This window comes from Equus asinus, chromosome 1, assembly GCF_041296235.1.
Source record: "Equus asinus isolate D_3611 breed Donkey chromosome 1, EquAss-T2T_v2, whole genome shotgun sequence".
In the NCBI taxonomy this organism is placed as follows: domain Eukaryota; kingdom Metazoa; phylum Chordata; class Mammalia; order Perissodactyla; family Equidae; genus Equus; species Equus asinus.
Genome location: NC_091790.1, coordinates 105,521,069 through 105,539,600, shown reverse-complemented (window position 1 = coordinate 105,539,600; position 18,532 = coordinate 105,521,069). Strand labels below are relative to the sequence as shown.

General features: G+C 41.6%; 1 protein-coding gene across 2 annotated transcripts in view; it reads left to right on the top strand.

The window, feature by feature from the left end:
* The window catches only part of POU6F2 (POU class 6 homeobox 2), a 450,158-nt gene that overhangs the window by 198,368 nt on the left and 233,258 nt on the right, over window positions 1–18,532 (top strand). For both annotated transcript variants that reach the window (XM_070504520.1, XM_070504519.1), the window contains exons 3-4: window positions 1,945–2,036; window positions 5,517–5,745. In XM_070504520.1, coding sequence (XP_070360621.1) covers window positions 1,945–2,036; window positions 5,517–5,745 — 321 coding nt within the window. The remainder of the gene's footprint in view (window positions 1–1,944; window positions 2,037–5,516; window positions 5,746–18,532) is intronic.

Below are 18,532 nucleotides of genomic sequence, written 5' to 3'. Positions count from 1 at the left end.
CCGTATAGAGACTTTTAAAAATTAAGATGTATGTTTTTTAATTGTGTAAAGGGATTTTTCTCTTTTTCTGTGCACTGCAAAACTCTCTTTTCACAGTCTGGTGTAAAAATCCATGCCTGGAGAATAAGGAGAAGCAAGCAAAAATTTTAAAACATCTTCAAAAGCTAAACCAAGGTAGATTTTTAGCCGTTTGAGAATTTACCTCGTCTGAATATTTGACAAAAAGCATCACTTTGGGGACCCGGTTAGCTCTATAAAAGTATATAAAGTTCTGCTGAGAATTTTAAGGCAAAATAGGATGTGGGTATGTAAGAACGGAAATTATGAGATTTACGCTGCGTAAGGCACCTCTCGTTTCAAGTGCCCTGCTACTCAAGCATAGTAAGTAAATCACATATAAAAAATTTAGAAGAAAAGTCTCCACGTTATGGGGAAATTGATGGTGGCATCTTATGATGGGTCATCTTACTCTTGTTATTAAATGACAGCGATCATTAAAATGCCAAACATATTTTGACAGAATTCACTTCATAAAATGTCAGCAAGTCTGCGTTTTTATTAGTTTGTTCCAAATCAATTTAGAAATTTCAATAGAATGCTTGTAAGTATTCCCCAAGCAATGTCCATTCCTGACTTTCTGCCCCCAAAAATATTACAAATTAATCAGATTTTCAGATTTCTGCATAATGGCTTTGCACATTTATTGCTTAATCCTGTTATAAAATGCTGTTCTGATTGACACATCGCTGTGGAGATAGAAGTCAATTGAATGATATGTAGCAGTCAATTTTATTTGTAACTTAATGTGCTGAAGTATTTTTTTCCACATTTCCATTATTTATAAGTCTATCCCTTTGGAGAATATATAGAAGAATTTGTTTTAAATGAGCCAATAATACCTGCTTTAAAATTTATAAGTGTGACAGAATCCTATCTTTTTTTCTTGGTCATCCATGGCATGCCGGTAAACAGGGCTGGAATTGTCTTCCACTTGCTATTCACAGGAAAAACATCAGGAATGAAGATCTTGTTAGGAATGGCTGGGAATCAGATTTCAAACACCAAGAAAACAAAAGCTACCGACTAACAACTAAAAACCCTCAAAAATGCCTCTAGATTTACTTGTTGGTTTCTTTGTGTGTTTATTGTCATTGCCACTATCTTGCCTGCTATGATTTGTCCTGAGACAAAGCACATAAGCTCACATGGGGAAACCAGAATGTTTAAGAAGGTCTGAAAGATTGGCTGTTTTGGTGGGATTTCATTTTTCATGCGTCGGCATCCAATAGGACTCCAGCAAAGGAAGTAAGTTGTATTCTATCCTTAGCATAGTGGGGCTCCCTAGAGGAAGCGTGGGGTTCCTACTCTTTCAGTTAGCACCCAAGAAGCTTGCTTAAGGAGGTCTATAGTATTTTTAGGACATTACATAAGGCAACGTTGAAAAAGGCTTTGTTTTCAGGGAAACACATTTCTAAGAGTCAGTGTCTGAAGGGCGTATGGGAAAAGGGCTTAAGGGTACGAAGCCATATTAAGGGATCATATAGATGTACTTGGTCATGTCTGAGATGATGCTTTCTCCGCCTTTGGGAAATTAGATTAGCTGTTGCCAGTCTACATGTAAAGGATGCAGTTTCCCACACATGTGATGCAGTGGCATACCCCACACAAACTGATATATAATGCAAGCCTATTAGCGCGACTGATGATAGTGTCACTTTCCCAGCTGTCATAGCCTTCTACCTCCTGCAATGACTTGGGCCATCCTGAATGTCCATTAGCATAATTTATGCAGTTGACAAGTGATTTGAGCACTGGAGCTATTGATGAGCCACACTGGCATATCATCTGTGCCTTAATGTTATGTGACATCACAGGAAAATGGGGTCAAGTGCAGTTCCCGGGCTGGATCTCATATTAAGCGAGCACTTCTCTTTTGAATTGCAGGGGCCAGAGGAAACCCGGCACTCTCAGATCCTGGCACTCCTGACCAACACCAGGGCAGTCAGACCCACCCCCCATTCCCGGTTGGGCCACAGGTCAGTATGTCTCAAGTGCTTTCCAACAGGCTGCATTTAGGATGGTTTAACCATATAAATAACCAAATAAATAGTAATGAGTTAAATCCAATTAACTCCAACAGAGCAAACAGGGTGATAAATTTTTGTAGGGGAAGCTGGATGACTACATTATTTATTAAATACCATCAAGGAAAAAAAATGTGTTTGCAGAACTTTTTAAAGGCAATGTTGGTTTTAATCATTTGGAAACTTTTTTTTTCTTTTGAAAACCCACTACAATGGTGCTGCTGGTTACCATGCAGTTTTCTGGAAAGTAAAACTTTAATGACTGGAGTGTGAAGAAAATTAAGTTATTTCAACCTTACTATAGCCATTTGTGAAATACAAGATGTGATTTAATATAAAAAAGTTAATGCAATTTTAATGCAAGTTCAGCTTATTGGGTTTGACAATACAGTACATCACATGCAGCTCCTGCATTAATAAAGAAATACATTCATTATTTTTTAAAGTCCAATATATGTTTTTTGCAGCCTGGTGTGGTTATATGGAGATGTCGAACACAATTATGAAAGGCAGGGCTGGTTTTTTTTTTTTTAGCTTCTGTCATTTAGTGTGAGCTTTCAGAGTTCGCTCAGCTTTTATGGACAAAGAAGCTGATTCTTGGGCCCTTCTCTCTCTTTTGCTGTCATTGCTGTTCCTGGAAATTAACCACTTTCAGTGCTTTGTCAACTCACCAGCTCAAAGCTTGAAAATCCAAGTTTAGAGTATGGGTTGGTCTTGACTTTCTCGTTCCAGCTGCCATCAAATCTCCCTATGGCCTCAGAGCCCAAGATCCATCTCAAAGCACAGATGCCTCTGTGCTCAAGGACGGGAAACCTGGGGAGACGTTTGCTCTTATGGAAGCTTAGGGAGTTTTGCTGGCTTCTTGCAGCCACATCCTTGCTAATTTCATGCTATGACATCGTACGTCATGCATGTGTGTATGTGTGTGTGCGTGTGTGTGTGTGAACATACTGGGGTGACAAACTCTAAAGCCTCTGGGTTATATATATAGCACGACAGACCCAGACAGTGAGAAGTGGCAGGCGCTATGACAAACTGGAAAGTTCATGCCCTGCTTAAAGCCTGCAAATTCAATTTAAAGAAATGTTACAGGCCCAAATCTCCAAAATCTGTGGAACTGTGTGCAGTCTGAGGACTACACGTTTGCCCTCCCTCTTATCGTGATTTTTTTTTTTTTGAGGAAGATTAGCCCCGAGCTAACATCTGCTGCCAATCCTCTTTTTGCTGAGGAAGACTGTCCCTGAGCTAACATCCATGCCCATCTTCCTCTACTTTATATGTGGGATGCCTGCCACAGCATGGCTTGCCAAGCGGTGCCATGTCCACACCCGGGAACCAAACCGGTGAACCCCGGGCCACCAAAGCGGAATGTGTGCACTTAACCACTGTGCCACCGGGCTGGCCCCTTACTGTGATATTTTTATTGGCAGTGATATTACACCAGCAATCTGAGCACCGGCTTATAATTTTATACTTATTGCTAAAAAGTATGTTTATTTTTGTGTTTTAGAGTAACTTTATTTTTTTTTAAAGAGAGGTTCAGTTACTTTGTGAGAATTTAGCAAAGTCTAGCAAATATATTAATTAGGAGCCAGGCTCACAGCATCTGGAGCAATGGTTCTAAAACTTGGCTGCCTGAAGCCCCAGGGCTTCTTCAGAGGGCTCCCTGGAAGGGGCCTTGAAGGGAGACCGTAGGGAATGGCCAGGGGTGGGCTCAGCCCTCCTCCCCTCATTCTTCAAGTGAACAGCCCCCCTTCTCTAAGTCTGTTCTGTGTATTGAGAGGGCGTGATGAGAAGGGGGTGAAACCTGGGCTCTGGGGCCGCCTGCCTGGACTTGAACCACGCCCCCCACTAGATAGGGAACTCCGGGCAAGTTGTGAAGTTCTCTGTATCTCCTTGGTGGGATGACAGAGCTGATGTGCACACAGCAGCATTAGAATAGTGCTGGCTGTCAGATACGGGGCTTTGTACCATGTCTCTATCCAGCTACCTTTTACTTTATAGAATCATGAAGCACTAAAAACAAAAAAGTTAAAAGCCCTCAAGAAGAGTGTTGTACTGGTTCCTCTAGAAGGAAAACAGACGTGGGATCATGTCTCACAAAGCTCCCACAGGGGTGCGATGAAAGTCTTGGATCCAGGACTCTGAGATCAATGACCCTAGGTCGTCTGGCCTGGCCAGGGTGGGAATCCCTCCATTGTCATCCTCGTCAAGAGCCCACATCAAGCTCAGATATGTCTGGTGCCCGAAGAGCACACCTATGAGGGTTCCTTTCCCTATGAAACAATGGCTATTGGACAAATAGTGGAAATTAACATGTATTTTTAATGCCATTTTAACTGGGCAAAGAATGTTAGATTGATAACAAAAGAAATCTTAGGAGATTTTAAAATTTAGCCACATCCAATATTTTTGTATTTCTATATCCCTTTTTAGATCTTGTCATTATACATATACAATTTTACCATTTTAATAATGATTTCATTGTTTGCTTGATTATTATCCAGTTTATTTTATGTGTTCTCATAAACATTTTCTATTTTTCTTTTTTTTCTTTTCTTTTTTTTTGAGGAAGATTAGTTCTGAGCTAACATCTGCCACCATTCCTCCTGTTTTTGCTGAGGAAGATTGACCCTGAGCTCACATCTGTACCCATCTTCCTCTACTTTATATGTGGGACGCCTACCATAGCCTGGCTTGATAAGCAATGCATAGGTCCATGCCCGGCGTCCGAACTAGCAAACCCCAGGCTGCCAAAGCGGAGCGTACAAACTTAACTGCTACGCCACAGGGCCAGCCCCCATTTTCTATTTCTCTAAAGAGATGTCATAATGATCCATTTTGAAGACTATGTAATGTCTTATTAAGTTTAGTCTTGTAACAAACTGTTTTTCAAAATTTATGTACTTTAAAATGTAATGCATATTTTCATACATTTATCTTTTTTCTGTTTGAATTATGTCTTCAGGCTATAGCCCAGGAATATATTCTGAGTCAAAAAGGGATGAATATTTTTTTATCTCTCAATATGAATTTCCAAATTGCTTTCCAAAAGGCTTACGCCAGGGTACATGTCCTAAGTCCACGTAATAATGTCACTACAGACTTACTAGCAATCAGTAAATCTTTTACATTATTTTTGCTAATTTAATAGATAAAAATGGAATTTTATTGCTAATTTTGAACCAAAAAAACAAATCCCCGATCCCAGTGAGTTCTTTCTGGAATAACACAGAATAAATTAGCAGAAAGTTTCAAATATATAGGGGTTGGATCAAATGAAAATTCATTGAAAGAATAATATATGTGTAAGATATTACTTTTAAAGATATTTGAGCTCCTCAGAGGAAGTCCAAACCAAATAGAAGTTTCCAAAAACACAAATAAAATGTTCCACTGGAAAGTGAGTTGGGATTTTCTGTTTCCTTGCAGCCTCTTCTGACGGCACAGCAGTTAGCCTCCGCTGTGGCTGGCGTGATGCCGGGAGGCACACCAGCCCTCAACCAGCCTATCCTCATCCCCTTCAACATGGCCGGCCAGCTAGGAGGGCAACAAGGTCTGGTCCTCACACTGCCTACTGCGAATCTCACCAACATCCAAGGGCTTGTAGCCGCAGCTGCAGCTGGAGGCATTATGACTCTGCCATTGCAAAATCTACAAGGTAACCCAGTGTGTCCATGTGCCGTGTAGGGCTCTATCCACTGGCCAGAGTTCTGTGAAGTGGACAAGTGGCCTGAATGTTGAGTGTGGTTCAGAGTTGCTTCCACCATAAACGTTATAGCAGGCTTATGTAGGAAGCAAAGTTACAAGTTATCTGTGAATCCTGAGCTTGCTCAAGCCATGGGCATTATCGGTCCTCTTTTCCTAACACTGGTTTGAAAGCTTTCAGGTCTTCTGGAAGCATTTATGAGCAATAATGACAAACTTAGAAGTAAAATTATTGTGAGGACCTGAGTTATCATCTCATGAGTTCTTCAATTTAACCATCTGTGAAGAAAGGTTAGACATGACTTTGTGTGTGAAGTGGTTGAAACATCTCAAATACAAGGTATCATTTAGAATGATTAATTTAATTGTTCTTTTGCTTAGTAAGTATATTTTAGTTATAACTCAAACAAAAATTCTATTGTTTAAGGTCATGTTTAGCAATGAGAAACATAGACTTGTATATTGAGCCTTTGTATTCCATGGGCATATGGCAAGGGTTGGACTCAGTTTTACTCAGGGTAGTTCTCGATATTATGGCCGTTTTGACTTTGAGAGACTTGATGACACTGGCTGATAGATTGATTTCTAAAGGACTCTGTAAAAGTAAGAATTTGATGGTGGAAGATGACCTGAATATGATTAGCACGCCTAATAAAGAGAAGACAAATATACTTTGGATTGGTCAAAGATGTTTGTTTTCTCCATTGATATAAATGTTGGCAATTACATTTTTTTGCAGAGTGAGGGTTTGGTTGGGTAAGTTATCCGAATAACAAGAAAGAGCACTTTTTTCATTGATCAGATGTCAGGGCTTCTTATAACCTATTAAATTGGTCAGAGTATCAGTCCACAGGTTAAAAAATAGACCAAGGAAGAATTGGTTAACTCTTGACCCAAACTTCTTTACAGCTATATATTCTAATATCTCATCTGTTGTTGCCACTTCTTGACTTTCACTTTAATGTTTAAAACAAAGTCTCTTCTGTAGCATTAAATTGTGCCAAGAAACCTGCCTTTCATAAATCATGCATGCCCAGGACACACTAATGTGCAAACTTTGCTAGTTTCAAATTTGAGAGTGCCTGCGAAGCCAGATCTCCAGATTAAGCAAATAAGGCAGGAATAAACAAGGTGAAAGTGAAAGCCACAGCGTGTAGGGAGAAGCTTTTTAATGTAGGTGGATGATGAAATCTTAATGAAGAAATGGGCATTATCAAAATGCAGCCTTCCATTTGCAACATTTGTGCTTATGGGAATATTGAATATTATAAATAAACATAAGCTCATGGAACTCCTAGGTCATGAATTAATCCTGCTTGGTTAAGATGGACACCGAAGTCAGAGTCCAAAAAAATCAGGTTTGTTATGTTTTTATTACAGATTGATATTCTTAGGATTTTAGTACCTGGTTGTTTTAAGGGTTCAAAATTAGTGCCTGGTCCAATGTGGGCTTCCAACAAGATTTTCTTTCTCTCTCTCTCTTTTTTAAATATCAAATTTAGTAGTAGCTTATGGTTTGGAATTTGGTTCTTTTTGGCACCTTTGGTTTCAGAACATGCATCCTAAGTTTTGTGTCCTGATTCTGTAAGTTCAATAAGAATGCCAGCTCTTTTTATCCCTTGGTGCTTCCCACCCAGTTTTCCTATTGGCCTCATCCTCAGAAGTGTATTGGAGTTGATGGTCAAGCTCTTGTCTACTACACAAGCACAAGGGAACATTTCTCCCTTTATCTTTGAACTTTCAATGATGTTGGAAGGGAGGAGGCAATGTCATTAAAATAAAACACCTCTCAGTTTCAAGTCAGCCAGTTGCAGGAAAAGCTTCCTAGTAGGCTTTAACACCTCAGTCCCTCCTCCAAAACCTTTTTCTTTAATATCCTTATGGATGAATCCCAATTCCTAAAACACTGCTAGGATCCAGGAAAGTTCCATCTTCCAGTTTCCTTGGGCTTTTCTGTTCCTTTCATATCTTCCCATGTGATTTCTTCACCATCCAGACCTCACTAGTCTGAGAGGGGACCAACCATTCTGGTTTGCCAGGCACTGGGAGTTTTCTTGGAACACTTTTCACTGGTTTCATTGTTAAAACTAGGAAAGTCCCAGGCAAACCAGAAAGACTGGGTCACCCTGTGGGAAGTCCAAGTGTAATACTCAGGGTAATAAGGGAAATGTCGCATACCTGCAAGGCCCCCAAGATCCATGTCCACCACCTAAAAGGCAATGCCGGTTAGTCACCTTGTTGGCCAGCAGCCTACCCATGGGTGATCTCGCCACTTTTAGGGAACCTACTGCAGCCCCAGCTATCTGTAGGCAGTATCTATGGCTTGTCTAGCTTCTCAGGTTACATCACAGAAGGTAGTGGGATTGTGGGGATGGTGGGTGGATGACTGGCAGGCTAGAAAGTCAACTGCAGGGATCCTGGCTAACTTTGAGACTGAGCCAGTCCTAGATGTCCTTGAATCTCATCCTCTCTTAAGGTGACGATCTTGTAAATGGGCTACAAGAGCTCAGAAGGAGTCCTTACACACATTTCTATAGTCGACGGCCACGCTGGAAGGCTCTTCCCTCTCCCCATGGCCCGCCCCTAGACAAGGAGCACAGCAACTTTAGCCCAAGGCTTTTAAGAGTCTTTGGAAGCAACTGGTATGCCTGCCTCTCTGTGATAGACGCCCCACTTTCTCAGGTAGTTTTATAAAACGGATTGGATCGGTCAGTGTGATGGGGAGGCATTTGTGTTAAACACCTAGTCTGAAGTAGGGCCTGTTTCCCTATGATGTGCTTAGTTCTAGATGGTTCTCCTTTTCTTCACTATGCAGTGTTAAGGTTTTATTCATGAAACAACTCAGCCAGCTGGAATTGTCTCTTGACTATTCTCCAACCTTGATGCCCAGCCTGTTCACTCTTCTAGCTCAAAGTCTACAAATTTGCTGAGAAAAAAGAACTACTGACACCCCTTTCTTAATGGTTTGGAATTCAGGGATAAGTTTCCAAGCATTTTCCTTTTTGCTAAAGGGATTGAGAGTCGGTTCATTTACGTTCCCTACCAAGTGACATGGAATAGCTCTCAGAGCCTCAGAGGCCATGATTTACGCATGTATTTTAATGAGCGCTAATGACATGATGTTCCACGGAGAGTGGCTTTTCTCTGCACCGTCTCCTTCTGTAAGCGTGGTCCCCAGACCAGTGGCATCAGCATCTTGTGGGAGCTTGTTAGAAACGCAGAATTTCGGGCTTCACCCCAGACCCACTGCTCAGAATCTTCATTTTTAAGACTCTCAGGTGATTCTTATGCACATTAAAGTTTGAAGAAGGCTGGTCTAGGGAGCTCTTTCAAAATTCACTTGGAACTCTCCCACCACCTCCAACAGGCTCCTCCGGATTCTGAGCATCTTAGGATGATGGGGAGTCACGTGACTATGATAAGTGAACCCATTGGTTCTCCCTCTCTGCCTCACCACCCCTGGCCTCTAGCTGAGGATAATGACTGAAAGGATAACTTATTTGGGAACATTTTTGCTTCTGTTAGGATATTCATGTCCCAAAGGCCAAGAGGAGTTCTCTTTCATAATTGAAGCATGATTGAAGGTCTTGCTCTTGAGATTTTTATCCAGCAAAAACTTTGCGTTGCTGAGAAAGAGACCACATTGCCTTGCAAAAAACCCAGCTGCACAGACTAAGGATTGTTTTTCCTTTCTCTTCAGATCTTTCCATGCAAGAAAGAGATGCACGCCTGTCTAATCAGTGATAGGGTCTTCCTGTAAGGAAACAGGCAGGAGTAAGGAGGCTGAAATCTTGTGGAATCCTAGGAACAGCCATGCAGCCCAGCCTCAGGGATCCTGGAATAAAGTTTAGGGATTGGAGAATCCAGTGAACCACTAGGCTATAGGCTGTATCATTCTCCCCTCTGAGCTGGCAGGCTTCTATCCCCCACTCCCACGGTGACTGAAAGCCTGTCTCCCATCTTCTCCTGCTCCCTCCTCATGATTTTTCTCTACTGCATTGTTGACTTTTGGCTTACCCATAATTTTGGTTCCATTTTGTCTCCTCTGAATATATGCATCTTTTCAACTCATGTACCTTTCAGAAATTCTCCATCGCTAGCTCTATTTCCATCATCTCTGTCTTTATCCCTATCTCCACGTCCAGCTAAAATGCAGACTCCTCAAAACTCAAATTCCTGTTGGGCTGAGCCTTTTTACCCTAGGCTACCTCACAGGTCACTGGCCAGACTAGAGATTGAGTGCCCATGTGGAGGTGTCCACTCCTTTCCAATCAGCTGTAATGTGGGTGGAAGGGGAAGCCAGGATGGCGTGGTGCGAAACATGGGCAACATGCTTAAGAAACACACTGGGGCCTCCCTCCTCAGCAGAAGGGACAGTGGGTATGGCAGGCTGTACATTGGCCTGTCCACTGGGATAACTACAGACCAGTGGGACTTCCTATGAGCATGCACTAAGGTTGAGATAAACTCTGAACTCAGAGATGCCAAAGGTGGGGTCTAGGTTCTGACTATTTTAAGGGAAGTCAATGGAAGTTCTGGCTGGGATTCAAGCTCAGAAAAGCTCTAAACTCATATAAGATCTAGAAATGACCCACTCCTCAATACCTTGTGTCCTCCCCACATGAAGTGGGTGAAGTTTTGTCGAGAGCTCCTTTCTGCTTCCAGGTACCTCCCACCATCACGACTCCGGGTCCCTCCATGCCTGTGTCTCTGTCTGTCTCATGTGCAGAGGGGTTTGGCTTAGGTGACTGTCAGTAAACCCACACCTGTGAACAAAGACTAATAATGACCATAGACCTCAAAGAAAGAAAACGACTAAGCTTGCTCTGGCATAGACTTTATAAACTCCTTTAAAAGTCTTTCATTTTACTTATTGTCTTGAAACACAGATAGCTGTACTAAAAATGTAATTTGTGAATGCCCTAGTGTGGGAACTAGATGATTATTTGATGTGGCAAAATAAAGGCCCCGTTATAGACTCATGCAAACGTGTTGGATTTTTGCTTTTTTTTAGATTTAGGCAGAAAATATAGATAAAAACAGCCTTAATGCAAGTGACAATACGCAGCAAAAAGGGTAAGGGGACAGCAGAGGTGGGTCTATATCCAGGACGTGATTCAGGTTCGTGACTTGTTCTCATTACACAGGCCGAGATAACCCACTAATTGTGGGCAACACAAATGGAGAATATAAATTTGCTACGTAGGAGATTTATATCAAAATGTGACCATTCCAGTTAAGTCAAGTATAACATTTAAATTAATGACCAAAAGTACATTAGGGAGTACTGCTTAACGTGAACATGGAAAAGCAATTAGGTTCAAGGCAAGTTGAAAAACCAAGGCCAAAGATGGCTTTCCCGCCCTTAGTGCTGGCAGGAAACCTGCCCTGGTTTTCTCTGACTCTCCAGATTCAAGTCTCTACGGGGTAAAGGATGTAGGAATAGTTTTGGGGTTAGGAAATTTCATGTGCAAGTGATATTACATTTCTTGTTTGTTTGTTTTGTTGTTTTAATTGATATTTACATACGATAAGATGTGTGGATCTTAAGTGCTCAACTTAATGAGTTTTGATAATTATATACACCCGTGCAAATTCCATCCACCGCAATCAATACCTAAAACATTTCATTATCCCGAAAGTGTCCCTTGTGCCCCTTTGTCTTCAACCCCCTCCCTCCAACCAGGCAACCCTGATCTGCTTTCTGTCACTATCAATTAGCGTTGTCTGTTCTAGGACTTCATATAAATGGATTCGTACAGTACGTATTCTTTGATGTCTGGCTTTTTTCAGCGTCATGTTTTCGAGATTCACCCATGTTGTTGTAGATATCAGTAGTTCCTTTCTTTTCATTTCTGAGTAGTGTTCCATTGTAAGAATATGCCACAATTTGTTTATCCACAGCCATTCTAACGTTCCGGTAGGCAGTCACCTTGAAGTTCCCCCTACCTAGAACAGGGAGAGGTTCCTCCATTGGGCATCCCTTGGGAAGCAGCCTTGGCCACTGTTCTCCTTGGCCCCTGGCTATACCTCTGGAAGATTCTTCGCTCTCTGTTAGTTTCCTTGTCTACGTCTGAGGAGAAAGTTGAGGAATATGTATACCTTTCTTTGGGGGCTTCCTCAGTCTGTGTATGGCTTATGGAAGCTTGGGAGCTGAAGGGTTGCTTGAAGTTTCCAGAAGTTAAAGAGTTGCAGCCTCTTTGGGAATCCAGTTCTCTCAGAAACTGAGAATGCTTCTGATCTTTATGTTTACGGCCAGTTCTGTGTTTCCAAGACATACATCTTCAATCTAATTTCTTTTGCTTCCTCACTCCTGCAGCTCTCTCTTTCAATGCAGTTGGCCTCGGCATGAGGGCACTCTGGCCTCCTTGGTGTTCTTTAAATGTCCTCCTACCCAAAGGCCTTTGCACGCACTGTTCCATCTGCCTGAAGCCCTCTTTCCCCAGAAAGTATTGAACCCTCTTGCCCCTGAATGCTCCTGTTCCCCTACCTGCATTCCTTTATTTCCTTTGTCCATAACACTTCTTACCTTCTATGTAGCTTTAAAATCTCAGAAATGGTTGAGTCTTTTTTTTCCTCCCTTCTTTTTAAGTGTTATGGGTCATGCTTACTGTAGCTGCATCGGGCAGTAGAAGCAGCATCGTGTACTTGGCCCTGGTGCTGTGGAGGAGGATATTTGTATATAATGTATCTATAATCTGTATTGTTTGTCCTGGAAGGTAAGCCCTGAAATAGGCATCTTTGTTTGCCTCACCATGGGGCCCAAGAGCTGGAACAGTGCCTAGCTCATAATAGTGCTCAGGAATGGATGGACGGAAGGATGGGTGGGTGGGTGGCTGGACAGATGGATGGATGAAGGAATTTTTAAAAGTCAGTAGGAGTTAGTCAAGTGAAGAGAAGTTAAGAGGACATTCAGTATAGAGTAGAAGGTGTGAAGAACATGGAGTCTACGGAGTCCTGTGAACAGTTTTGGCTGTTGTTGAAGTGAAGGTTAGGAGTCTAAGGTGGCAGGAAATCAGACTGGAGGAGCAGGAAGGCGTGGTACTGGAGGGCCTGTCCTATGCATGCCGAGTGGCCGTCACAGGGCCTGATGTGTTAGAGACGAGTGTAAAGACAATACAATTATCCTACAATATTTTCATGGATATATGTTTGCATTTACTTAGCTATGCCTGTGTAATTCTGAGGATTCAAAGCCGCTTGTAATCAAGAAGCACGAAAGACTAAAAGCTATTTATTAGGAAAAGAAGAATCCTAGACGAAGGTTTGGAACTAGAGGTCAAGTGAAAGGGGAGACATACCACATTACATAGTTTTTATTATCTGATAGTAAAAAGAATCATACCAGATTAACAAGAACCAGGCTTACTTACTTTTGTTTTTGTCTGTATTCATTTTATTCATTCCTCAACAAGTACTTACTGAGCTTTCATAGCATACTAGGCCATAATCTTGACTTGGAATGTAGCAATAAAAAAACAAAGAGAGTCCCTGATGGCACTTTTATGCTAGGGCTGGGAGGAGAGCAGATGGAAGGGGTGAAGGGTGGCAGGAATGGGGACGTGATGTATTTTATACTGGGTCGACAGCGTCAGTCTCTGAACTGGCCAGAGACCCAAAGGACATGAGGGACTAAACCATACAAAATCTGGGGGAAGAGTGTCCCAGGGAGAAGTCCTTGGTGCTAAGAAAAGTTAATGACACAGATTGTCAGTGAGGAAACATTGAACAACCCGATGGATGGGACATATGCATCTTTTAGCTTTCACTAGGTTATGCTACAGTAACAAACAAGCACAAAATCTCAGTGGGGTACAACAAAGGTTTATTTCTTGGTTGATTTCATAATACATGTTGGCTACAGGTCAGCAGTGGCTCTTATGCACATCTTCATTCTAGGATCTAGGCTGAAGAAGCAGCCTCTCCCTGAGACAGCCCTTTCTCATCACAAAGGCAAAAGAGAATGGGCAGAACCCCAATGGCTCTTAAACTTTTGACACAGAAGTGGCACACTTTACTTCTGCTCACATACAATTGGCTGGGCAAGTCATCTGGTCAAGGCTGCTGCCGGTGGGAATGAAGATACTCCTAAGGGGAGGGGGCTCTTTCTGCACATAATTGGAAACTGTAATACAAGGTGCTACATTGTTCAACGGCTACTGCACTAAAGATGGGCTGCATGAGTATTTGACCCAGGTGACCTTTAAGATGTCTTCCATCACTGAGATTCTGTCATTCCATTAGGTGAACCCATTAGTTTGCACGGACTATCTGTGTGGTTCCTTAGAACATAACATATTAACAATCTCTTAAAGCAGTAGAATTCAAAAGATAAGTATAAAAATGGATAACAAATATATAGAATGATGGGGGACGATTTAAAATAGCAAATGAGTGCATATAAAAGTATGACTCATTTATGTAATATTCAGGAAAAGGCAAAATTATAGGACAGAAAGAGATCAGTGACCAGAAGCAAGGACTGGGGAGAGATTGGCTCTAAAGGAGCACGAGGGAATTGGGGGCCAGTGGAACTCTTCTCTATCTTGATCAAGGTGGTGACTATATAAGACTATAACACATATATATGCCACTATATATGTTTGTCAAACTGCTAAAACTGAACACTAGAAAGGGTGAATTTTATTGTATGTAAAATATACCCCAATTTTTTCAAAAAAAGAGAAAAAGTAAGTGGATGCTGTGATGCTTATAAAATACCAATAAAATATCAACTTATTTTAAAATAGAAAAAAAGTATGATTACAGAACTGCCAGTGGAATTAAAGCTAGGAAAAATTTCATGGAAATGAGAGACTCAACTTCTTCCAGTAAAGAAAGTGTTATGGGCCGGCCCCCTGGCCAAGTGGTTAAGTTCGTGTGCTCCACGTCGTCGTCGGCGGCCCAGGGTTTTGCAAGTTCGGATCCTGGGTGCGGGCCTAGCACCGATCATCAAGCCATGCTGAGGTGGTGTCCACATAGTACAACCAGAAGGACCTACAACTAGAATATACAACCACTTACTGGGGGGCTTTGGGGAGAAGAAGAAAAAATAAAAAAGATTGGCAACAGATGTTAGCTCAGGGCCAATCTTTAAAAAAAAGAAAGTGTTAATGACTCTGTTTCTCAGATGCAGAAGCTAACGCTAAAATAATAAGGATTTCAAATGCACACAATTTGATCCCAATTGTTTAAAAGAAGCTCAAACACACACACACACACACACACACACGCAAACACTGCAGAGAGAGGAAAAGAAAACTACTATATACTATATACAAAATGTTACCAGTAGAATCTAGATAGTGAGAGATTACGAGCGATCACTTTCTTTCTTTTTATTTTCTGAATAGTTCAGTTTACACATTAATAAGTATTATTTCAAAATCAGAATACTTTGTATTCATTAAGTGAAAGGTCATGTCCAAAAACGTCATCACGAGCATTGACAAGGTTAGGTCTATGGGCGTGTTGTCTTGACCTTCTAACCACCTTTTTAAAAAAGCATCTGTCGGGGCTGGCCCAGTGGTGCAGCGGTTAAGTTCGCACGTTCTGCTTCTCAGCGGCCCGGGGTTCGCCTGTTCAGATCCCGGGTTCGGACGTGGCACCGCTTGGCAAAAGCCATGCAGTGGTAGGCGTCCCACGTATAAAGTAGAGGAAGATGGGCATGGATGTTAGCTCAGGGCCAGCCTTCCTCAGCAAAAAGAGGAGGACTGGCGGCAGATGTTAGTTCAGGGCTAATCTTCCTCAAAAAAAAAAAAGCATCTCTCAACTTGAAGTGGATTAATCCTCAAATTAAAAACAATACAACCACAAAGCAACTCTCTGGATTCATTATGTATGAGCAATATTTAATATTAATAAAATTGCCTTTCAAGTTGCTTGATTTTATTGATCAAAGGAGAAATTGTTGGTAGGGAGTGGGTGGGGGTGGGACCGTGTACCGAGCCTTCTTGAAGAGGAAAACAATCAGGTGGCCTTGTTCGCCACTTTCCCCTGTGGTTTACTTTTGTGCTGTTCTAGTGAGGCCTGCTTTCAGAAAGTTGCATCCCCAGGGGCATCATGAACGTGAGAGCAGAGGTCTAGCACCACTCACAGAAAGGGCGATGCAGAACCCGCACAAAACGAGAAGAACGGACTCTGGCTTTTTAGTCTGCAATGATTCTCAGCCTCTGGTATGTGGCTTGCTGTCACAAAGTCCGATCTTAAAAATCCCTAGTGCATAAATTTGTATTTACAGTGTTATTCAGAAGAGCCCCACACGACACACCAGACAATAATACCAAATCCACCGTAAAGAACTTATGAAAAGTTGTTGCAATGTGTCTTACTTTGGCAGTTTTTCAAACCTTCATATCTCCGAGGCTTCAGACTTTTTACCGGGAGAACCCATTCTGCAGTACATTATCCTTGAAGCAGGCGTCACTGAGGCACTGGGGCATGGATTAAACTGGAAGCACGTGAATGAGGAGTATGACGAGTATACTGTGTATTTAAGAGATACTGTCAATGGAATAAAGCATTGTCAAAGGATAATGGTTTCCAGCTGCCACATAAATGTCAAAGCAAAGCCAAAGCATTTATTTTCAAAGCAAAAGGCAGGGAAGTAATGTGATCCCCAGTTTGCACATAAGAAGGCTGTAAATCCATCAGGGCCCTTGATGGCATCTAGTGATGTGTCTACACTGGGATGTGCAAACTGGATTAGATTCCAAGCCAGGCATCAGAGCTCTTTTCCAAGATGGCTGCCACTAGATTGGCACTGATGCCTAAAAAGGAAAAGACGCTGCTTGAGATGTTTCTAAATCTTACTCTATTACCAAGGATGAGAAGAAACTGGGATTTTTTGTTCAAATTTCCTCTGGAGCCAAAACAAAGAGGACCTCTATATCTGAGGGAAATGTGACGGGCAGGAAGAGGGAAGGTATTGAAAATGAGTAAGTAGGACATGGTCCCCAATTCCGCTCTGCCCACTGTTTAAAAGGATGGAGAGCTAATGGTCTCCAAGAAAGTCCTGTGTTCTCTTATGCGTGTAATTCTTACAGGGCAGATTCCCAGTGAGAGGTCACAGCTATTATTTCTCAGCTCCCTCTAGGGAAAAGCTAAGCCTCATTTCTTCCCGTGAACTGTGCACAAAGATTGATTAATCAATTTCACAAATCCATACCAAGCATCTGCTATTTGCCAGGCACTGTGGTAGGCACTCCAGTCTAGTAAGGAAGGAGGCCGTTGCAGTAATCTGGGAGAGAAAGGGTCTTGATGGCAGTGAGGAAGAGCACAGGACTGATTTAGGAGATATTAACCAAGCGGGTTTGATAGATTTGATGGTGGATTAATGTAGAGGGATAAGAGGAAAGAGAAAGAGATCATTAATTCAATTTGACATGATTAGCTCAAATTTCCTGCGGAAAATTTAAATGGAGGTACCAGTAGCCACTTAGGAACACGTGGATCTAAAACTCAGAATGGGATTGGTGCTGGAGATCCTGATGTAGAAATGATCAACATATATGACCGAAGCCAAGAGGGGAAGAAATTCCTGGAGGAGAAGAGGTTGGGGAAGGAACACTACAATTTAAGCCACTGGAAGAGAAAGATACAGGCACAACGGAGACTGGGGAAGAATTCCCAGCATGTGTGATTGTTCTGCACCGGGTGTGGCTGTGTTTGGATTCTCTTCCATTGGGCATAATCTACACATTCACGCTGGAGTCTGTGATCGTTGCCTACCCCTTAGATAGCCTGAGTGCAACAGAAGGAGCCAAAAAAATGAATCTGTCAGTTTGCTTTTTATCTTCTAAAGACATGCCAAGTTTCCATGTATAAAGAAGCTATTTTAAGAGCTTGGACATAAAAGCTTCAACCATGTTTGCTCTTTTGCTGAAAAGTAACTCAATTGATTTAAATCTATATTTAAAAATGTAGTCATAGCCTTAAAATCTCAAAATGAAAATGTTTGAGTCCTTTTTTTCCTTCCTTTCTTCTCTTTTAAGTACCTTTGGGTCATGCAGCCACGCAGGACAGTGGAAGGGCATGTTATGCTTGGTCCTTGTGCAGTGGAAGGAGATATCTGTGCTTGGGAAAAACGGTAGTTTAGATAATATAGTTTTAATTTTATGAAATCGTTTATCTTGGAAAATTTTGTCTTATTGTAAGCAAAAGTAATCTCCGAAAAACTTTTAGTTCCACGTTAACCTTTTCTTTTGGAATAGTATCATCTTCTCCCAAATTATATTAATCAACTGTGCTCACCAAGTTTATAGCCAAAACTAAAAAACAAGACAAACCTGAGTGTGTTTGCCATTTGTCACTGATGAGGATTAGCAAAAATATACAGGTCCGTTAACACATTCTTATGCATCTCAGTTCCCCTGTGTGCCATTATTTTAGAAATTCTTAGCAGAACATATATATATTCAACATTTGACATAAGATAATTTGAGTTTGCTGTGTTTGGAAAATAACTCACATGGGAGAAAGTTGCATTAAATAAATAATAGAGATAAAATTTATACTTCCATATATTTCAAAGCTAATGTCGCTAGCTTACAATGGAATGGTAACAGGAAGACACAGTGCTATAATTTGATTGATTTGTTTTGACAGCAGCCAAATAATTGAGAGTGAAAGGTGTCAGCACAGATGAAATATTGGATAAGCCATGTGCGGGAGTAAACCCGGCAGCAGTAACAACTGGAGTTTTATTCCCTTTGATCCTGTACTGGTCTCACCTCTGGTTT